Source organism: Caretta caretta, chromosome 16 (assembly GCF_965140235.1).
Source record: "Caretta caretta isolate rCarCar2 chromosome 16, rCarCar1.hap1, whole genome shotgun sequence".
Lineage (NCBI taxonomy): Eukaryota > Metazoa > Chordata > Testudines > Cheloniidae > Caretta > Caretta caretta.
This window is the reverse complement of record NC_134221.1, coordinates 3642829-3666475: the sequence shown is the minus strand read 5'-3', so window position 1 is coordinate 3666475 and position 23647 is coordinate 3642829. Positions and strand designations below refer to the sequence as shown.

General features: G+C 46.0%; 1 protein-coding gene across 1 annotated transcript; it reads right to left on the bottom strand.

Moving 5' to 3' along the window:
• Positions 1-14236: 14236 nt before the first annotated feature.
• LOC142069427 (uncharacterized) lies at positions 14237-16052 on the bottom strand. The gene is made up of 2 exons (XM_075120444.1): positions 15481-16052; positions 14237-14892 (listed from the first exon to the last, which is right to left on the bottom strand). Exons 1-2 carry the CDS (start codon positions 16034-16036, stop codon positions 14351-14353), a joined length of 1098 nt encoding a protein of 365 aa, XP_074976545.1. The 5' UTR covers positions 16037-16052; the 3' UTR covers positions 14237-14350.
• Positions 16053-23647: the final 7595 nt, after the last annotated feature.

Below are 23647 nucleotides of genomic sequence, written 5' to 3'. Positions count from 1 at the left end.
CCTCCGATCGCCATGAGTTTGTGAGACGGGAAATATTGCCTCTTGGAGGCGCCCAGCGGGGGTGGTATAAATTTGTCCCAGGTCACTGGGTGGGGGCTCGAGCCGGTTTTGCATTATGTTATTGGAATGGAACCCCTAGATACTGAACCCGGCCCTTGTTGCTGCCAACTCTGACAGGCAGATGGGTTACAAGTGCAAGAGGTCAGGGCAGCTGCTTTATAAAAGGGCCATGTGAGTAGGGAGAAGCTGAATGCAGGAGCAGAAAGCAAGCTGTTGTCCCTAACTCTGAAGCATTTTACAGCTGGGTTTTCTTTAAATCTGTACATGTAACTGTGTGGCTTGGTTAATCCATCAGCTGACTGGCTGGCAGTGATTTCAGCAGAGGAAGAGTCTGCCTGGATCCAACTGAAGACTCCAACAAGCAAGTGGAGGGAAGGTGTTGTTTTAGACTCAGCACACTGTCTAGATTTGGTGATCAAAGTCTCTAACTGAGACTTAGGTGAACTAAACCTAAGTTTTTGGGAACTCTCTGTTTGTTCTCACTGGGTTTCCGTGGGGTCTGAATAGTTCAGATTCTAATGTGTTTTCTTTATGTATAACTGAAGGTAATATCTATGGATTATAAAATAGGCTTGTTATGCTGTAAAATTATTTTATTTGTTTCTTTATCATAAGATTTGATCAAGTTTTTTAATTAAATTCATTTCTTTAGTTCTTTTGGGGACTTGAAGGGGGAGATGTTGACCCTCTGCGATCCTTCCTGGAAATCCTTAAAGAGACTGAACTCTGGATCTCTAGTTACTTTTCTAGGGGAGCTGGGGTTTTTAGGCATTGGAGAAGGGCAATGAAGTGAACTCTAGCCCACCCAAAGGTTATACCTCTAAGAGGAAATATTTCCCCATTCATAAGCACTGAGACTGTGTGTAACAAAAAAGAACTTTTAATAAAAGGGGAAGGGAACCCAGCATTAGTTTGGGGAAAACACAACCACATTCAAAAGCATGTGACCATAAGCGAACCAAACCTCAGCGTGTTGGGCAGTGTCCTTTGCCTCAGTTTCCCACTTTGCGGTGGGGAAATCTGATGAATGAATGTCCCTTTAACAGGCCACTTCACTCTTCCTCTGTGGCATCCCACCCCCAGTTGGCTGTCCTTGGTTAGTGTAGACTCGGAGTTTAGAGGTGTGTTCATGGGGGTTCACCTCCCACCCCTGAGCAGGGGGGAAGTGAATAATGCCTTTGCTGCCTCTGCAACTGGCTCCCAGCTGCTGCTGTCACTGCCATTTATCTGCCGCTGTTCTCGACACGTCATGTTCTGAGGCTTGACCACTTAGCCCAGTTCTTGATGATTTTAGCTCTCAGTGAGGTCAGCAGGTAGTGGGGAGCCTCACTGCCAGTGTAATTCCTGTGTTGTCTTTCACTCCAGCACTGTCCCCACACAAAGCCTGAGGCTTAGACCCTAGGCCTGCTCAGTAGTGAGGTCAGCTCCACCAACCAGAAACCAGGACTCTCAATGTAATCAGCTGTCTCTAAAGAGTGGAGACAGGCATGTCAAATGGCAGCATCCACACCCCCAGGTAGAAACACCTGTCCCTACTCTCCTCTTCGCTGGATTTGGCATCCCTACCCCCTGCTTAGCAACTGAGGCTCACTTGAGGGGATCCCCTCAGTCAGGGCAGGCTAAGCACAGGCCTGCCCTTTACTCATACAGTTAGGATAACGACATGTCACTACCCCTGCAATCAAACACTAGAGTGACTTGTAATCAAACACCAGCCAAAAGTTTGGCACAAGGAAAGTGTGGGCCCCTTACTGAATGAGGGAGGCAGCCTAGTGACAGAGGATGTGGAAAAAGCTAATGTACTCAATGCTTTTTTTGCCTCTGTCTTCACGAACAAGGTCAGCTCCCAGACTACTGCACTGGGCAGCACAGCATGGGGAGGAGGTGACCAGCCCTCTGTGGAGAAAGAAATGGTTCGGGACTATTTAGAAAAGCTGGACGTGCACAAGTCCATGGGGCCGGATGCGTTGCATACAAGAGTGCTAAAGGAGTTGGCGGATGTGATTGCAGAGCCATTGGCCATTATCTTTGAAAACTCATGGTGATCGGGGGAAGTCCCGGACAACTGGAAAAAGGCTAATGTCGCGCCCATCTTTAAAAAAGGGAAGAAGGAGGATCCTGGGAACTACAGGCCAGTCAGCCTCACCTCAGTCCCTGGAAAAATCATGGAGCAGGTCCTCAAGGAATCAATTCTGAAGCACTTAGAGGAGAGGAAAGTGATCAGGAACAGTCAGCATGGATTCACCAAGGGCAAGTCATGCCTGACTAATCTAATTGCCTTCTATGACGAGATAACTGGTTCTGTGGATGAAGGGAAAGCAGTGGACATGTTGTTCCTAGACTTTAGCAAAGCTTTTGACACGGTGTCCCACAGTATTCTTGCCAGCAAGTTAAAGAAGTATGGGCTGGATGAATGGACTATAAGGTGGATAGAAAGCTGGCTAGATTGTCCGGTTCAATGGGTAGTGATCAATGGCTCCATGTCTAGTTGGCAGCCGGTATCAAGTGGAGTGCCCCAAGGCTCGGTCCTGGGGCCGGTTTTGTTCAATATCTTCATAAATGATCTGGAGATGGTATAGATTGCACCCTCGGCAAGTTTGCAGATGACACTAAACTGGGAGGAGAGGTAGATACACTGGATGGTAGGGATAGGATACAGAGGGACCTAGACAAATTGGAGGATTGGGCCAAAAGAAATCTGAGGAGGTTCAACAAGGACAAGTGCAGAGTCCTGCACTTAGGATGGAAGAATCCAATGCACTGCTACAGACTAGGGACCGAATGGCTCGGCAGCAGTTCTGCAGAAAAGGACCTAGGGGTTACAGTGGACGAGAAGCTGGATATGAGTCAACAGTGTGCCCTTGTTGCCAAGAAGGCCAATGGCATTTTGGGATGTATAAGTAGGGGCATTGCCAGCAGATCGAGGGACGTGACCGTTCCCCTCTATTCGACATTGGTGAGGCCTCATCTGGACTACTGTATCCAGTTTTGGGCCCCACACTACAAGAAGGATGTGGAAAAATTGGAAAGAGACCAGCGGAGGGCAACAAAAATGATTAGGGGACTGGAACACATGAGTTATGAGGAGAGGCTGAGGGAACTTGGGATGTTTAGTCGACAGAAGAGAAGAATGTGGGGGGATTTGACAGCTGCTTTCAACTACCTGGGTTCCAAAGAGGATGGCTCTAGACTGTTCTCCGTGGTAGCAGATGACAGAACAAGGAGTAATGGTCTCAAGTTGCAGTGGGGGAGATTTAGGTTGGATATTAGGAAAAACTTTTTCACTAGGAGGGTGGTGAAACACTGGAATGCGTTACCTAGGGAGGTGGTAGAATCTCCTTCCTTAGAGGTTTTTAATGTAAGGCTTGACAAAGCCCTGGCTGGGATGATTTAATTGGGGATTGGTCCTGCTTTGAGCAGGGGGTTGGACTAGATGACCTCCTGAGGTCCCTTCCAACCCTGATATTCTATGATTTCTATGAAACCAAAAACTCTACCATCAAAAATGCTTCCATTTTTGGCGACTGAGAAATTTTGACCCAAAACTTCCAAAAACCAAAATGTTTATCTGAAAACTGCCAGAAACTGAAAAAATTATGTTGTTCAGCCACAATTTTTCAGTTGTCAGGTCTTTGTATTTCTGACAAATCAAAACTTTTCAAGGAAAGCAGTTATGCAAAAATCTTCATTTAGTTGAAATCCCATTTTCTGTTTGGAAAAAAGGCTTTGGTGGAAAATTTTCAACCCAATATACAGCCCTATAAATGCATATCAGTACTGACCAACAGCACCCCTGCTGGCTTAGTTGTGAGCACCCAGAGAACTCAGTCTTTCTCGCTGCTCTCCTAAGGAGGGTTCTGTCATTCTGAATGGCATGGTAGTTTTGTAATATGGGAAAATAGGGGCTAGACAGGATGAAACCACCAGAAAACTGAAGATCTTCTGATTTGCTAAACAGTGGCAGTCACTTGATGCAGTGCCCGCAGAGGTGCTGAGCTCCAGATAAGTTTGGGGTTCACTCAGCAAGGCATGGCATTGACCAAGCTTGCAAGGCCCCTGTATTCAGCTTGATGGCATTTCTATGTCTGTCTGTAACGTAATAACAAGATCTCTATCAAGCATTCTTACAGCTTCAGTACCCACCTGCTGAAGTGAAGAAACAGATTGACAGAGCCAGAAGAGTACCCAGAAGTCACCTACTACAGGACAGGCCCAACAAAGAAAATAACAAACGCCACTAGCCATCACCTTCAGCCCCCAGCTAAAACCTCTCCAATGCATCATCAACGATCTACAACCTATCTTGAAGGACGACCCATCACTCTCACAGATCTTGGGAGACAGGCCAGTCCTTGCTTACAGACAGCCCCCCAACCTGAAGCAAATACTCGCCAGCAACCACACACCACACAACAGAACCACTAACCCAGGAACCTATCCTTGCAACAAAGCCTGTAGCCAACTGTGTTCACATATCTATTCAGAGGACACCATCATATTGCCTAATCACATCAGCCACACTATCAGAGGCTCATTCACCCGCACATCTACCAATGTGATATATGCCATCATGTGCCAGCAATGCCCCTCTGCCATGTACATTGGTCAAACTGGACAGTCTCTACATAAAAGAATAAATGGACACAAATCAGATGTCAAGAATTATAACATTCATAAACCAGTTGGAGAACACTTCAATCTCTCTGGTCACTCGATTACAGACCTAAAAGTTGCAATATTACAACAAAAAAACTTCAAAAACAGACTCCAGTGAGAGACTGTTCCAATCCAGGAAGTTTTTGGAAAGCGTAGGGGACAATTTCCTGGCGCAAGTGCTAGAGGAGCCAACTAGGGGGGGCGCTTTTCTTGACCTGCTGCTCACAAACCGGGTAGAATTAGTGGGGGAAGCAAAAGTGGATGGGAATCTGGGAGGCAGTGACCATGAGTTGGTTGAGTTCAGGATCCTGACACAGGGAAGAAAGGTAAGCAGCACGATACGGACCCTGGACTTCAGGAAAGCAGACTTCGACTCCCTCAGGGAACGGATGGCCAGGATCCCCTGGGGGACTAACTTGAAGGGGAAAGGAGTCCAGGAGAGCTGGCTGTATTTCAAGGAATCCCTGTTGAGGTTACAGGGACAAACCATCCCAATGAGTCGAAAGAATAGTAAATATGGCAGGCGACCAGCTTGGCTTAATGGTGAAAACTTAGCGGATCTTAAACATAAAAAAGAAGCTTACAAGAAGTGGAAAGTTGGACATATGACCAGGGAAGAGTATAAAAATATTGCTCGGGCATGTAGGAATGTTATCAGGAGGGCCAAATCGCACCTGGAGCTGCAGCTAGCCAGAGATGTCAAGAGTAACAAGAAGGGTTTCTTCAGGTATGTTGGCAACAAGAAGAAAGCCAAGGAATGTGTGGGCCCCTTACTGAATGAGGGAGGCAAACTAGTGACAGAGGATGTGGAAAAAGCTAATGTACTCAATGCTTTTTTTGCCTCTGTTTTCACTAACAAGGTTAGCTCCCAGACTGCTACGCTGGGCATCACAAAATGGGGAAGAGATGGACAGCCCTCTGTGGAGATAGAGGTGGTTAGGGACTATTTAGAAAAGCTGGACGTGCACAAGTCCATGGGGCCGGACGAGTTGCATCCGAGAGTGCTGAAGGAACTGGCGGCTGTGATTGCAGAGCTATTGGCCATTATCTTTGAAAACTCGTGGCGAACTGGGGAAGTCCCGGATGACTGGAAAAAGGCTAATGTAGTGCCAATCTTTAAAAAAGGGAAGAAGGAGGATCCTGGGAACTACAGGCCAGTCAGCCTCACTTCAGTCCCTGGAAAAATCATGGAGCAGGTCCTCAAAGAATCAATCCTGAAGCACTTGCATGAGAGGAAAGTGATCAGGAACAGCCAGCATGGATTCACCAAGGGAAGGTCATGCCTGACTAATCTAATCGCCTTCTATGATGAGATTACTGGTTCTGTGGATGAAGGGAAAGCAGTGGATGTATTGTTTCTTGACTTTAGCAAAGCTTTTGACACGGTCTCCCACAGTATTCTTGTCAGCAAGTTAAGGAAGTATGGGCTGGATGAATGCACTACAAGGTGGGTAGAAAGCTGGCTAGATTGTCGGGCTCAACGGGTAGTTATCAATGGCTCCATGTCTAGTTGGCAGCCGGTATCAAGTGGAGTGCCCCAAGGGTCGGTCCTGGGGCCGGTTTTGTTCAATATCTTCATAAATGATCTGGAGGATGGTGTGGATTGCACTCTCAGCAAATTTGCGGATGATACTAAACTGGGAGGAGTGGTAGATACGCTGGAGGGGAGGGATAGGATACAGAAGGACCTAGACAAATTGGAGGATTGGGCCAAAAGAAATCTGATGAGGTTCAACAAGGATAAGTGCAGGGTCCTGCACTTAGGACGGAAGAACCCAATGCACAGCTACAGACTAGGGACCGAATGGCTAGGCAGCAGTTCTGCGGAAAAGGACCTAGGGGTGACAGTGGACGAGAAGCTGGATATGAGTCAGCAGTGTGCCCTTGTTGCCAAGAAGGCCAATGGCATTTTGGGATGTATAAGTAGGGGCATAGCGAGCAGATCGAGGGACGTGATCGTTCCCCTCTATTCGACATTGGTGAGGCCTCATCTGGAGTACTGTGTCCAGTTTTGGGCCCCACACTTCAAGAAGGATGTGGATAAATTGGAGAGAGTCCAGCGAAGGGCAACAAAAATGATTAGGGGTCTGGAACACATGAGTTATGAGGAGAGGCTGAGGGAGCTGGGATTGTTTAGCCTCCAGAAGAGAAGAATGAGGGGGGATTTGATAGCTGCTTTCAACTACCTGAAAGGGGGTTCCAAAGAGGATGGCTCTAGACTGTTCTCAATGGTATCAGATGACAGAACGAGGAGTAATGGTCTCAAGCTGCAGTGGGGGAGGTTTAGATTGGATATTAGGAAAAACTTTTTCATTAAGAGGGTGGTGAAACACTGGAATGCGTTACCTAGGGAGGTGGTAGAATCTCCTTCCTTAGAGGTTTTTAAGGTCAGGCTTGACAAAGCCCTGGCTGGGATGATTTAACTGGGAATTGGTCCTGCTTCAAGCAGGGGGTTGGACTAGATGACCTTCTGGGGTCCCTTCCAACCTTTATATTCTATGATTCTATGATTCTATGACTGCTGAATTAGAATTAATTTGCAAACTGGATACAATTAACTTAGGCTTGAATAGAGACTGGATGGGTCATTACACAAAGTAAAACTATTTCCCCATGTTTATTCCCCCCTCACCCACTGTTCCTCAGACGTTCTTGTCAACTGCTGGAAATGGCCCACCTTGATTATCACTACAAAAGGTTCCCCCCCCCACTAGTATTAGCTCATCTTAAGTGATCACTCTCCTTACAGTGTGTATGGTGACACCCATTGTTTCATGTTCTCTGTGTATATAAATCTCCCCACTGTATTTTCCACTGAATGCATCCAAGTGAGCATTAGCTCACAAAGTGTGAGCTGTAGCTCACAAAAGCTTATGCTCAAATAAATGTGTTAGTCTCTAAGGTGCCACAAGTCCTCCTTTTCTTTTTGCAAATGCAGACTAACACGGCTGCTACCCTGAAACCTGTAATAACTTCTGAGCGTCACAGCTGATCAGTTCTGGGAATGTTCTAGGCATCAGTGGCAGAAACCCTATTGATTTGGGGGAAAATGCGAAGACTAAATTGGGAAAAGCAGAGGCCACGTGGAGCTCCTGCAATCTGTTTAGCAGAGCCACAGCTTCAAGCACTTCTACAATTCTGTAGAGCTCGGACAGCTGGGCGATGGCACCATGAATGTCTTCCAGCATAACAATACTCCATCTCATTTCTGCTCATCCTCCTAGTAGAGTTTAACATGTAATGGGTAAGGGATGGGGGTATATAGATCCTTAGTGTGAGGGGAATGGGGACTCTGGTATGGGGGCAGTGGGGACACAGAGCCCTTAGCATGTGGGGAAGGGAGGAGGCAGATGGAGCCCCTGGCAGGGGGAATTGAGGGGAAATAGAGGCATGAGGTAAAAGAGAGGAATGGGGAGGCACAGAGCTCTTCCCATGGAAGCAAAGGTTGGAGCCTAGAACAAAGGAGAGGGGGGATGAGGGGACACACAACTCCCAACCGTTGCTTTCAGCCTACTTCACAGATAAGAGAGCTGCTCAGGTCCCATCCCTGAGCTGTGATAGTTGTTTCAAGGCACAAGGGTGTCCCAGTGAGAAATTCTAGATGTGCTGGCGAAAATCCATCCAACCACCTGGGAATCGGGACCCTTCCCCCTCGCATCTGGTGAGCGCTAGTGAAAAGCAGCAGCTGTTTGTTAATATCTGAAGAGGACAAGCTGCCATCAGCTCTCAAACACATCCTCTTTTGTTCACTCATTATGTGAAGCCCCTGGACGAGGTAAGGTGCCGTGTCAGTTACAGTGTCATCTGACAACTGTCAACAATCTGAGGAGGTTCAACAAGGACAAGGGCAGAGTCCTGCACTTAGGGCGGAAGAATCCCATGCACTGCAACAGGCTAGGGACCGAATGGCTAAGTGGCAGGTCTGCAGAAAAGAACCTGGGGATTACAGTGGACGAGAAGCTGGATATGAGTCAGCAGTGTGCCCTTGTTGCCCAGAAGGCGAACGGCATCTTGGGCTGCATTAGGAGGAGCATGGCCAGCAGATCGAGGGAAGCGATTATTCCCCTCTGTTCAGTGCTGGTGAGGCCACATTGGGCACCCCACTAGAGAAGGGATGTGGACAAATTGGAGAGAGTCCAGTGGAGGGCAATGAAAATGATTGGGGGGCTGGGGCACATGATTTATGAGGAGAGGCTGAGGGAACTGAGCTTATTTACTCTGCAGAAGAGATGAGTGAGGGGGGATTTGATAGCAGCCTTCATCTATCTGAAGGGGGGTTCCAAAGAGGATGGAGCTAGGCTGTTCTTAACGGCAGCAGATGACAGAACAAGGAGCAATGGTCTCAAGTTGCGGTGGGGGAAATCTAGGTTGGATATTAGGAAAAACTATTTCACTAGGAGGGTGGTGAAGCACTGGAATGGGTTCCCTAGGGAGGTGCTGGAATCTCCATCCTTAAAGAGGTTTTTAAGGCCCATCTTGACAAAGCCCTGGCTGGGATGATTTAGTTGGGGATTGGTCCTGCTTTGAGCAGGGGGCTGGACTAGATGACCTCCTGAGATCTCTTCAAACCCTAATTTTCTATGATTCTATGAACTCAGACTGTTTTTTGCAGAGAATGGGTAGGGTAGCAGCCAAGATGTGTATAGTGTTCATGGTTTTTTTTGTTTTTGTTTTTGAAGTCTAACTTTTGGAAGAAAAAAACACATTAGGATTGGGTCTAATAGCAAGATGCGTATGATCACAAATCTAGCAGTGATGGCATATTGCTCACATCCCAGCTAATGGATTGTGGTCATTTATGACAGGTTTCAGAGTAACAGCCGTGTTAGTCTGTATTCGCAAAAAGAAAAGGAGTACTTGTGGCACCTTAGAGACTAACCAATTTATTTGAGCATGAGCTTTCGTGGGCTACAGCTCACTTCATCGGATGCATACCGTGGAAACTGCAGCAGACTTTATATACACACAGAGAACATGAAACAATACCTCCTCCCACCCCACTGTCCTGCTGGTAATAGCTTATCTAAAGTGATCATCAAGTTGGGCCATTTCCAGCACAAATCCAGGTTTTCTCACTCTCCACCTGGATTTGTGCTGGAAATGGTCCACCTTGATTATCATGCACATTGTAGGGAGAGTGGTCACTTTGGATGAGCTATTACCAGCAGGATAGTGAGTTTGTGTGTGTGTTTTTTGGAGGGGGGTGAGGGGGTGAGAGAACCTGGATTTGTGCAGGAAATGGCCCAACTTGATTATCATGCACATTGTGTAGAGAGTTGTCACTTTGGATGGGCTATTACCAGCAGGAGAGTGAGTTTGTGTGTGTGTGTGGGGGGGGTGGAGAGTGAGAAAACCTGGATTTGTGCTGGAAATGGCCCAACTTGATGATCACTTTAGATAAGCTATTACCAGCAGGACAGTGGGGTTGGAGGAGGTATTGTTTCATGTTCTCTGTGTGTATATAAAGTCTGCTGCAGTTTCCACGGTATGCATCCAATGAAGTGAGCTGTAGCTCACGAAAGCTCATGCTCAAATAAATTGGATAGTCTCTAAGGTGCCACAAGTACTCCTTTTCTTTTTGGTCATTTATGAGTAATGTTAGATCAATCTGTTTTCATGGGGTGAATAGTTAGTGCTCATGAGCATAAAGAATAACAGCACTGGCCAGAGCTGGACATAATATGAAAATGCATTGGTCATCTCCTCCACAACCCTGTAACCAGTGACTGCACTTCAGTGCCGGAATGGGTTGAAAATTTTATGATGGAACATCTTACCTCTGCAAAATTCTGATTCAACAGAACTGAAACATTTTTGGAAATGTACTGTTTGTCAAATTTCATTGGGAAGTTATCAGAACATTAAGGGTATGTCTACACTACGGAATAAGGTCGAATTTATAGAAGTCGGTTTTTTAGAAATCGGTTTTATATATTCGAGTGTGTGTGTCCCCACAGAAAATGCTCTAAGTGCATTAAGTGCATTAACTCGGCGGAGCGCTTCCACAGTACCGAGGCTAGAGTCGACTTCCGGAGCGTTGCACTGTGGGTAGCTATCCCACAGTTCCCGCAGTCTCCGCTGCCCATTGGAATTCTGGGTTGAGATCCCAATGCCTGATGGGGCTAAAACATTGTCGCAGGTGGTTCTGGGTACATATCGTCAGGCCCCCCGTTCCCTCCCTCCCTCCGTGAAAGCAAGGGCAGACAATCGTTTCGCGCCTTTTTTCCTGAGTTACCTGTGCAGACGCCATACCACGGCAAGCATGGAGCCCGCTCAGGTAACCGTCACCCTATGTCTCCTGGGTGCTGGCAGACGCGGTACGGCATTGCTACACAGTAGCAGCAACCCCTTGCCTTGTGGCAGCAGACAGTGCAATATGACTGGTAGCCGTCATCGTCATGTCCGAGGTGCTCCTGGCCACGTCGGCTGGGAGCGCCTGGGCAGACATGGGCGCAGGGACTAAATTTGGAGTGACTTGACCAGGTCATTCTCTTTAGTCTTGCAGTCAGTCCTATTGAACCGTCTTATGGTGAGCGGGCAGGCGATACGGACTGCTAGCAGTCGTACTGTACCATCTTCTGCCGAGCAGCCATGAGATGTGGATGGCATGCAGTCCTTCTGCACCGTCTGCTGCCAGCCAAAGATGTAAAAGATAGATGGAGTGGATCAAAACAAGAAATAGACCAGATTTGTTTTGTACTCATTTGCTTCCCCCCATCCCCTGTTTAGGGGACTCATTCTTCTAGGTCACACTGCAGTCACTCACAGAGAAGGTGCAGCGAGGTAAATCTAGCCATGTATCAGTCAGAGGCCAGGCTAACCTTCTTGTTCCAATAAGAACGATAACTTAGGTGCACCATTTCTTATTGGAACCCTCTGTGAAGTCCTGCCTGAAATACTCCTAGATGTAAAGCCACCCCCTTTGTTGATTTTAGCTCCCTGAAGCCAACCCTGTAAGCCGTGTCCTCAGTCGCCCCTCCTGGCGTCAGAGCAACGGCAAACAATCGGGCATCTGAGAGTGCTGTCCAGAGCAGTCACAATGGAGCACTCTGATGGGGCTAAAACATTGTCGCGGGTGGTTCTGGGTACGTATCGTCAGGCCCCCATTCCCTCCCTCCCTCCGTGAAAGCAAGGGCAGACAATCATTTCGCGCCTTTTTTCCTGAGTTACCTATGCAGACGCCATACCACGGCAAGCATGGAGCCCGCTCAGGTAACCGTCACCCTATGTCTCCTGGGTGCTGGCAGACGCGGTACAGCTTTGCTGCACAGTAGCAGCAACCCATTGCCTTCTGGCAGCAGACGGTGCAATACGATTGGTAGTCGTCCTCGTCGTGTCCGAGGTGCTCCTGGCCACGTCGGCTGGGAGCGCCTGGGCAGACATGGGCGCAGGGACTAAATTTGGAGTGACTTGACCAGGTCATTCTCTTTATTCCTGCAGTCAGTCCTATTGAACCGTCTTATGGTGAGCGGGCAGGCGATACGGACTGCTAGCAGTCGTACTGTACCATCTTCTGCCAGGCAGGCAAGAGACGAGGATTGCTAGTAGTCGTATTGTACCATCTTCTGCCAGGCAGGCAAGAGATGAGGATGGCTAGCAGTCGTACTGTACCATCTTCTGCCGAGCAGCCATGAGATGTGGATGGCATGCAGTCCTTCTGCACCGTCTGTTGCCAGCCAAAGATGTAAAAGATAGATGGAGTGGGTCAAAACAAGAAATAGACCAGATTTGTTTTGTACTCATTTGCCTCCTCCCCTGTCTAGGGGACTCATTCCTCTAGGTCACACTGCAGTCACTCACAGAGAAGGTGCAGCGAGGTAAATCTAGCCATGTATCAATCAGAGGCAGGCTAACCTCCTTGTTCCAATAAGAACGATAACTTAGGTGCACCATTTCTTATTGGAACCCTCCGTGAAGTCCTGCCTGAAATACTCCTTGATGTAAAGACACCCCCTTTGTTGATTTTAGCTCCCTGAAGCCAACCCTGTAAGCCGTGTCGTCAGTCGCCCCTCCCTCCATCAGAGCAACGGCAGACAATCGTTCCGTGCCTTTTTTCTGTGCGGACGCCATACCAAGGCAAGCATGGAGGCCACTCAGCTCACTTTGGCAATTAGGAGCACATTAAACACCACACGTATTATCCAGCAGTATATGCAGCACCAGAACCTGGCAAAGCGATACCGGGCGAGGAGGCGACGTCAGCGCGGTCACGTGAGTGATCAGGACATGGACACAGATTTCTCTGAAAGCATGGGCCCTGCCAATGCATGCATCATGGTGCTAATGGGGCAGGTTCATGCTGTGGAACGCCGATTCTGGGCTCGGGAAACAAGCACAGACTGGTGGGACCGCATAGTGTTGCAGGTCTGGGACGATTCCCAGTGGCTGCGAAACTTTCGCATGCGTTAGGGCACTTTCATGGAACTTTGTGACTTGCTTTCCCCTGCCCTGAGGCGCATGAATACCAAGATGAGAGCAGCCCTCACAGTTGAGAAGCGAGTGGCGATAGCCCTGTGGAAGCTTGCAACGCCAGACAGCTACCGGTCAGTTGGGAATCAATTTGGAGTGGGCAAATCTACTGTGGGGGCTGCTGTGATGCAAGTAGCCCACGCAATCAAAGATCTGCTGATATCAAGGGTAGTGACCCTGGGAAATGTGCAGGTCATAGTGGATGGCTTTGCTGCAATGGGATTCCCTAACTGTGGTGGGGCTATAGACGGAACCCATATCCCTATCTTGGCACCGGAGCACCAAGCCGCCGAGTACATAAACCGCAAGGGGTACTTTTCGATAGTGCTGCAAGCTCTGGTGGATCACATGGGACGTTTCACCAACATCAACGTGGGATGGCCGGGAAAGGTGCATGATGCTCGCATCTTCAGGAACTCTGGTCTGTTTCAAAAGCTGCAGGAAGGGACTTTATTCCCAGACCAGAAAATAACTGTTGGGGATGTTGAAATGCCTATATGTATCCTTGGGGACCCAGCCTACCCCTTAATGCCATGGCTCATGAAGCCGTACACAGGCAGCCTGGACAGTAGTCAGGAGCTGTTCAACTACAGACTGAGCAAGTGCAGAATGGTGGTAGAATGTGCATTTGGACGTTTAAAGGCGCGCTGGCGCAGTTTACTGACTCGCTTAGACCTCAGCGAAACCAATATTCCCACTGTTATTACTGCTTGCTGTGTGCTCCACAATACCTGTGAGAGTAAGGGGGAGACGTTTATGGCGGGGTGGGAGGTTGAGGCAAATCGCCTGGCTGCTGGTTACGCGCAGCCAGACACCAGGGCGGTTAGAAGAGCACAGGAGGGCGCGGTGCGCATCAGAGAAGCTTTGAAAACCAGTTTCATGACTGGCCAGGCTACGGTGTGAAAGTTCTGTTTGTTTTTCCTTGATGAAACCCCCCGCCCCTTGGTTCACTCTACTTCCCTGTAAGCTAACCACCCGCCCCTCCTCCCTTCAATCACCGCTTGCAGAGGCAATAAAGTCATTGTTGCTTCACATTCATGCATTCTTTATTCATTCATCACACAAATAGGGGGATGACTACCAAGGTAGCCCAGGAGGGGTGGTGGAGGAGGGAAGGAAAATGCCACACAGCACTTTAAGCACAGCACTTTAAAAGTTTACAACTTTAAAATTTATTGAATGACAGCCTTCTTTTTTTTGGGCAATCCTCTGTGGTGGAGTGGCTGGTTGGCCGGAGGCCCCCCCACCGCGTTCTTGGGCGTCTGGGTGTGGAGGCTATGGAACTTGGGGAGGAGGGCGGTTGGTTACAGAGGGGCTGCAGTGGCAGTCTGTGCTCGAGCTGCCTTTGCTGCAGCTCAACCATACACTGGAGCATACTGATTTGGTCCTGCAGCAGCCTCAGCATTGAATCCTGCCTCCTCTCATCACGCTGCCGCCACATTTGAGCTTCAGCCCTGTCTTCAGCCCGCCACTTACTCTCTTCAGCCCGCCACTTACTCTCTTCAGCCCGCCACCTCTCCTCCCGGTCATTTTGTGCTTTCCTGCACTCTGACATTATTTGCCTCCACGCATTCGTCTGTGCTCTGTCAGTGTGGGAGGACAGCATGAGCTCGGAGAACATTTCATCGCGAGTGCATTTTTTTTTCTTTCTAAGCTTCACTAGCCTCTGGGAAGGAGAAGATCCTGTGATCATTGAAACACATGCAGCTGGTGGAGAAAAAAAAAGGGACAGCGGTATTTAAAAAGACACATTTTATAAAACAGTGGCTACACTCTTTCAGGGTAAACCTTGCTGTTAACATTACATACATAGCACATGTGCTTTCATTACAAGGTTGCATTTTGCCTCCTCCCACCGCGTGACTACCCCCTCAACCTTCCCCCCTCCCTGTGGCTAACAGCGGGGAACATTTCTGTTTAGCCACAGGCAAACAGCCCAGCAGGAATGGGCTCCTCTGAGTGTCCCCTGAAGAAAAGCACTCTATTTCAACCAGGTGACCATGAATTATATCTCACTCTCCTGAGGATAACACAGAGAGATAAAGAACGGATGTTGTTTGAATGCCAGCAAACATACACTGCAATGCTTTGTTCTACAATGATTCCCGAGTACGTGTTACTGGCCTGGAGTGGTAAAGTGTCCTACCATGAAGGACGCAATAAGGCTGCCCTCCCCAGAAACCTTTTGCAAAGGCTTTAGGACTACATCTAGGAGAACCGCAAATGCCAGGGCAAAGTAATCCTTTCACATGCTTGCTTTTAAACCATGTATAGTATTTTAAAAGGTACACTCACCAGAGGTCCCTTCTCCGCCTGCTGGGTCCAGGAGGCAGCCTTGGGTGGGTTCGGGGGGTACTGGCTCCAGGTCTAGGGTGAGAAACAGTTCCTGGCTGTCGGGAAAACCGGTTTCTCCGCTTGCTTGCTGTGAGCTATCTACAACCTCCTCCTCATCATCATCTTCTTCGTCCCCAAAACCTGCTTCCATATTGCCTCCATCTCCATTGAAGGAGTCAAACAACACGGCTGGGGTAGTGGTGGCTGAACCCCCTAAAATGGCATGCAGCTCATCATAGAAGCGGCATGTTTGGGGCTCTGACCCAGAGCGGCTGTTCGCCTCTCTGGTTTTCTGGTAGGCTTGCCTCAGCTCCTTCAGTTTCACGCGGCACTGCTTCGGGTCCCTGTTATGGCCTCTGTCCTTCATGCCCTGGGAGATTTTCACAAAGGTTTTGGCATTTCGAAAACTGGAACGGAGTTCTGATAGCATGGATTCCTCTCCCCAAACAGCAATCAGATCCCGTACCTCCCGTTCGGTCCATGCTGGAGCTCTTTTGCGATTCTGGGACTCCATCATGGTCACCTGTGCTGATGAGCTCTGCATGGTCACCTGCAGCTTGCCACGCTGGCCAAACAGGAAATGAGATTCAAAAGTTCGCGGTTCTTTTCCTGTCTACCTGGCCAGTGCATCTGAGTTGAGAGTGCTGTCCAGAGCGGTCATAATGGAGCACTCTGGGATAGCTCCCGGAGGCCAATACCATCGAATTGTGTCCACAGTACCCCAAATTCGAGCCGGCAACGTCGATTTAAGCGCTAATCCACTTGTCAGGGGTGGAGTAAGGAAATCGATTTTAAGAGCCCTTTAAGTCGAAATAAAGGGCTTCATTGTGTGGACGGGTGCAGGTTTACATCGATTTAACGCTGCTAAATTCGACCTAAAGTCCTAGTGTAGACCAGGGCTAAGACAAGATCAAAACAGTTCATTTCAACTCTATTGTTTCAAATTTTATTAATTTAATATATAATCATTGACATTATACTACTGAAATGAAACATTCCAACCTTATCAAAACAATTTTTCAATAAGGTAGAAATGAAACACTTTGGAATATTTTGTGTTGTGAAAAATTCTGAGATGTCTGCTTTTCATCCCAATTCAAGACAACCCAAAACCTTCAAAATCTTGGAATTTCCTGTGCAATGGGAATTATGTTTTTCAGCCAGCTCTACTGCTGTACCGTCTGCAATGCCAGTCTTGGCATGTCTCCTGGGCAGAGGTGCCACTCATTCCAAATTACTTGTGCCCAGATTGGAAGGGGCATACAAAGTTGCACTGTACTGGAAAATGGGGCAAGGGGAAGAAGGAATCAAGGCTCTACGTTCCCCCCTCTGGGCACTTATTCCTACATGGAATCCCTCTGGCAGTCTCTGTGCAATGCTAAGAATCCAGGCTCACAGATCCCTGTGGAGGATCAGGACTTTTGTTTATAACCTGCTTACAGGTGTGTGATCCAAGCATTGTACAAAAATAAATTAAAAATAGAGATGTTTTGAAAGAGAAGATGACCCAATCAACCAAGAAGACAGCAGACCAGAAACAACTGACTAGCCCTTTCCCAGAGACAAACTCAAACCAAGAGCTCATGAGAGTTGGCTACTCCTGTTGATTCTCCCTCTGGGTGACTTTGGGCAAGTAATTTCCTCGCTCTGTGTGCTTTAGTTTTCATGTCTGTAAAATGGGGGTCAGGGTGCTTCTTTATTTATTCCTCTGAATCCGCTCATGCTCCAACCAGCCATACAGATCAGATTCCTGGAGACACATAGGTTTTGTTTTTTCTTGCCATTTTAATGTACTCTCCTCTTTTTAGAATGTTAATTTAAAAACAAATTCGTATTGAACTTAAGAAGTTCATGGTCACAGAGGAGAGATTTCCAGATCGTTCCAAAAGAAGGCATCCAAAATGCAAGCACCAGTGGAAGCAGTGGGCCCAATACCATTGAAATCAAGAATGGAGAAGAGTTTTTTTTTTTGCAAGAGGATTTCCAGATCAGGTGCTTTGACTTTGCATTACTGTAAATGTTTGGATTTAGGAACACTCAAGATAAATATTGGCTTTAAGTTTCCACTGGTCACTTCAACCCAAGTCCATGTTTGCTTAAACAGGAAAGATCCTGTTTTCAAACAAATGTCCCTATTAATAAAAAATGAGGGAAGAATAGTAAGTATATTCTAAATAAGCAGCTTATTAGTTTCTTTCCATGAGGCTTCAGCTATCTTTTCTACTTTTATTGCAAAATTTATTCCCACAACACACGTGAGCATTGGCTTTCATCAAGAAGATCATCGTTAAATTAAGCAAGACCACAAAGCCAAGGTAGGACATGGAGAAGTCGCAAGAATCATCTTCTCTTTTTCAAGCCATGTAGCCATAGTAACTGGAATGGAAGAGTGGTTACAATGTGGGCATTATACCCTGGTGGGCATGTGCCTATGGGTTTGAGTTCAAAACTGGGTAACTATGCTAGCATCACCTCTCAGATGAGGGAATTATTGATTCAGTTTTTGATGCTTAAAGCAGGTTTCATTCACAAGAGTGCTACTAGCAGCCGTCAAGCTACTGAAACAAAGATGGAAGCAGTTTCTAGGGAAGGAAAACTTCCACAAGGACCTCGTCAGAAGTGGCCTCCCAAAGCTCTAGCGTAATCCCTGTATTGTTAACATTTGAGCTACAGGGTTTTGTGTCACTCTCCACATTAGGATGACTTGATGCTAATCATTGCTATGGTAGCAAGCAAGGCCTGCAGATTGCACTGTGCCATTGGAGAGAGCTCCTGGTTACCTCATTTCTGGTCAGTGAAAATGAGCATGGTAACCACAGTGGAGGAGTGAGTAAGGCATTGAACTGTAGCACCAATGAGCAAGTGTCTGTGTTGACTTGGCTTCAACTTGTGGTAACACTGTTGTTTTTTTCCCTACCTGTTGAATGAGAGTGCTTCTGTAAAGTGCACCATTTCGTATAATTGAAGTAGCGATATCTAAGTCCTACACAACCATGGCACTGTCCACACTTCCACTTTTTTAGGATTCCTTTTTGATTTTTTCACATTGTGAAAGTGCTCTTGACTGAGCCATACTGGCCTCTTACTATTCTTCCTATCTTTCTTTCATGGAGGGATAGTTTGCTGTTGTGCCTTTAATATTGTCTCTTTGAGAAACTGCCAGGTCTCCTGAACTCCTCTTTCCTTCAGATATTCTTCCCATGGGACCTTACCTACCAGTTTGCTACATTTGTTAAAGTCTGCTTTTTTGAAGCCCATTGTTCTTGTTATTCTTCTCTCATTCCTCCTGCCTTTCCTTAGGATCATGAAATCTATCGTTTCATGATCACTTTCACCCAAGTTCCCTTCTACCTTCAGATTCAAAACAATTCCTCCCTGTTAGTCAGAATCAAGTCTAAAATGTCTGTCCCTCTGGTTACTACTTCCACCTTCTGAAACAAGAAGTTGTCTTCAACACATTCCAAGAACTTACTGGAGACTTTGTTTTGCTGTATTGCTTTTTCAGCAGATATCTGGGTAGCTAAAGACCCCTATTACTAGTAGGTTTTATGTTTTTGATCTTCTAGAAATGCCTCATTCATCTCCTCCTTCTCCTAATTTGATCTATAGATGACCCCTACCACATAATAACCCCTGGTTTTTTTGTTTGTTTGTTTTCCGCTTTTGTCTTCACCCAGAGACTTTCAACTGGTCAGCTTCTCACCTCCTTCTGGACTTCAGAACAAGTGTCTGTATTCTTGATGTACCTCTTCCCTTTTTCCTTGCCTGCGCTTCTTGAACAAGCTGTATCCCTCTACACCAATTTGTCATCAGATTTATCCCACCAAGTTTCTGTGATGCCAATTAAGTCATAATTTAGCTTGTGTACAAAGACTTCCTGTCCATTCCTCAGACACTTTGCATTTGTGCACAGACATTGAAGATGTTGCACAGATTTCCCCCACTATATTCTCTTGTTGCTCCTATGGCCCTATTATAATCTTCCATTACCTGCCTCTCTGACATCTATCCTTCTGTCAAAGCCACCTTTTTATATCCACCTGCCCTTTTGAACCTCATTTAAAGACTTCCTCACTTGTGGGTGTCCAAAGACTCTCTCCCTTTTCTTGGCCAGGTGCACCCCATCTTTTCTAGCAGTCCTATCAACCCTATGTTGGAGGTAATTCTTATGCATTAATGCTCACCTGGTCCTCTGGGTAGCACATAACGCAAGATGATAGTCAGCTGATCTACATATGACACATCCAGTGTTGAGACAACAGGCACTGAAAAATCTCCCACATCTTTGATCTCATCTACAATGGCTGATAACATCATCTTTCCCAGCAGTGCAATGAATTCATCACAAATAGTCTTTGATTTGTGTGCTCATTGATGTGCTGAGCTAAGAAAGGGTGAACTTAGTGATTAGCTCTAGAATGCCAAGGTAATTGCCATTGTGTTTGGATACAACAGTTTCATCTGAGCCACGGAATAGCAGACCGTGCTCAGCAAGAAAAATTATCATTTCAACAAGGCATCCAAGAACATTCTTCCAATAAGCACGAGCTTCCAAAAACTGGTTTTCCGTTTGGTTATCAATTCTGCCACTAACTTTCTTTCGGGCATGGTAGCTGCTAACTGACAATGTATGCTGCTCACTCATTGCATAATTGGTAATAATATGTAGTATTCTTCCAATCATTGAAGCCTTCACAGAACATTCCCCACTTTTTGATATCAGAAAACAGGCGGCAATAAAAACAGTTCACTTTCTTTTTAGAAGGTGAATACATGAGCCATTCTCGCTTGCCAATCTGTTAGGCTTCACATATACAAACATCCTCCTTTCTTCTGCCACTAACTTTCTTTCGGGCATGGTAGCTGCTAACTGACAATGTATGCTGCTCACTCATTGCATAATTGGTAATAATATGTAGTATTCTTCCAATCATTGAAGCCTTCACAGAACATTCCCCACTTTTTGATATCAGAAAACAGGTGGCAATAAAAACAGTTCACTTTCTTTTTAGAAGGTGAATACATGAGCCATTCTCGCTTGCCAATCTGTTAGGCTTCACATATACAAACATCCTCCTTTCTTCGACAGGCTTTCTATTGTCCAGTGTAGGCCTACTGTGTAGAAACACTTACTTAGCCTACAAAGACAAAATCATAACCACCATAAATTGAATTCACAATCTTGATGGAAATATCTAATGAGACAAAAAAATTCCAATTGCCCCACTATCATCACTCAGCTGTTACTTCATTATGGAATGGAAGGCCTACAGTAGGGCCTAAAATATCAGGGCCTAAGGCTACAGCCTTATTATGGGTTAATCTGGCCCTGCAAGAAAGAGAAGCTTTCAAAATGCTGCACTGAGACCTGAACTTGCAATAACTGGTTTTAAGAACACTGCTCTAACTCTTGCAGGAGAGAACCTCAAAAGTCACTGCTAACCCTCAAAGGGGACACAAAGATCACAGAGGAGTCAAGCTGGGCCTGCATATCTCGACGTCAAGCTTACTTAAAATGTGTTTTTTATAAAACTTGAAATGGCAACTAGAGTTACTGAGTGGGTCAGGTGTTGGGATCAAGTGATAATGAGCATCACTGTGTGGATTTGAATCCCACTTCTGGAACCTTTGCTATCATTTTGCACAGCCTGCTCAGCGAGGCTGCTATTACACATGGCAAAAAAATTGGATAAATAAAGTAGGTGTCTAAGACACCACCATGGACAACCATATTGCTTACACAAATCACAAGGACAATGGTCTTCCAGTAAAGGAGCCCTTCATAAGATTTCAGGAAAATTTAAACTCTCAGCCTCGAAAGCTCATGCTCAAATAAATTGGTTAGTCTCTAAGGTGCCACAAGTACTCCTTTTCTTTTTGCGAATACAGACTAACACGACGATTACTCTGAAACCTTTAAAAAACCAGCACTCTAAATCCTCCACTACGGAGCCTGAGAAGACCAGTCTTCCTCATCATGTCTAGATACAATTTTTCTTAAAGAAATTTGCTTTGGAATCAAGCAAGAACTGCAAACCTAAATTATGCAACTGATTCATAAAATATAAGGCCAAAAGAGGCCAACTAGTCTGACATTGGTACAGTATAAGACTAACCTGAATTAATTCCTGCTAGAGCAGGCTTTTTTGGTTGTTTTTTTTTTTTTTAAGAAAAACATCCAGTCTTGATTTTAAAATTGCCTGTGCCGGAGAAGAAGAGGTGGATGAGGCTTTTTTTAAACAACTAACAAAATCACCCAAAGCCCAGGACTTGGTTGTGATGAGGGACTTCAACTACCCAGACATCTGTTGGGAAAATAACTCAGCAGGGCACAGATTATCCAACAAGTTCTTGGACTGTATTGGAGACAATTTTTTATTTCAGAAGGTGGAGAAGGCTGTTCTAGATTTGATTTTGACAAATAGGGAGGAACTGGTTGAGAATTTGAAAGTGGAAGGCAACTTGGGTGAAAGTGATCATGAAATGATAGAGTTCATGATTCTAAGGAATGGTAGGAGGGAGAACAGCACAATAAAGACAGTGGATTTCAAGAAGGCAGACTTTAGCTAACTCAGGGAGTTAGCTTCCCATGGGAAGCAAGTCTAAGGGGAAAAACAACTAAAGACAGTTGGCAGTTTTTCAAAGAGACATTATTAAGGGCAAAAGAGCAAACTATCCCACTGCGTAGGAAAGATAGGAAGTATGGCAAGAGACCACGCTGGCTTAAGCGGAAATCTTCAATGATCTGAAACTCAAAAAAGAGTCCTACAAAAAGTGGAAACTTGGTCAAATTACAAAGGATGAATATAAACAAATAATGCAATTATCTAGGGACAAAATTAGAAAAGCCAAGGCACAAAATGAGATCAAACTAGGTAGGGACATAAAAGGAAAAAAGAAAACATTCTACAAATACATTAGAAGCAAGAGGAAGACCAAGGACAGAGTAGGCCTGTTACTCAACAAGGGCGGAAAAGTCATGGAAGACGGGAGAGATTCTAGAAGACTGGAAAAGGGCAAATATAGTGCCCATCTATAAAATGGAAAATAAGGACAACCCAAGGAATTACAGACAGTCTAAAATAGGGAAAGAACAAGTCAAAAATTACTTAGACAAGTTAGATGTCTTCAAATCACCAGGGCCTGATGAAATACATCCTAGAATACTTGAGGAGCTGACTGAGGAGATATCTGAGCCATTAGCAATTATCTTGGAAAAGTCATGGAAGACGGGAGAGATTCCAGAAGACTGGACAGGGCAAATATAGTGCCCATCTATAAAAAGAGAAATAAGGACAACCCGGGGACCAGTCAGCTTAACTTCTGTACTCGGAAAGAGAATGGAGCAAATCATTAACCAATCAATTTGCAAACACCTAGAAGATAATAAAGTGATAAATAACAGTCAGTATGGATTTTTCAAAAACAAATCATGTCAAACCAACCTGATAGCTTTCTTTGACAGGATAACAAGGCTTGTGGATGGGGGGAAGTGGTAGATATGGAAAATCTTGACTTTAGTAAGGCTTCTGGTACTGTCCTGCATGACCTTCTCATAAACAAACTAGGGAAATATAACCTAGATGGGGCTACTATAAGGTGGGTGCATAACTGATTGGAAAATCTTTCCGAGAGAGTAGTTATCAGTGGTTCACAGTCATGCTGGAAGGGCATAACAAGTGGGGTCCCGCAGGGATCGGTTCTAGGTCTGGTTCTGTTCAATATCTTCATCAATGATTTAGATAATGGCATAGAGAGTACATTTATAAAGTTTGCGGACAACACCAAGCTGAGAGGGGTTGCAAGTGCTTTGGAGGATAGGATTAAAATTCAGAATGATCTGGACAAACTGGAGAAATGGTCTGAAGTAAATAGGATGAAATTCAATAAGGACAAATGCAAAGAACTCCATTTAGGAAGGAACAATCAGTTGCACACATACAAAATAGGAAATTACTGCCTAGGAAGGAGTACTGTGGAAAGGGATCTGGGGGTCATAGTGGACCACAGGCTAAACATGAGTCAACAGTGTAACGCTGTCGGAAAAAAAGCAAACATCATTCTGGGATGTATTAGCAGGATTATTGTAAGCAAGACACGAGAAGTAATTCTTCCACTCTACTCCGTG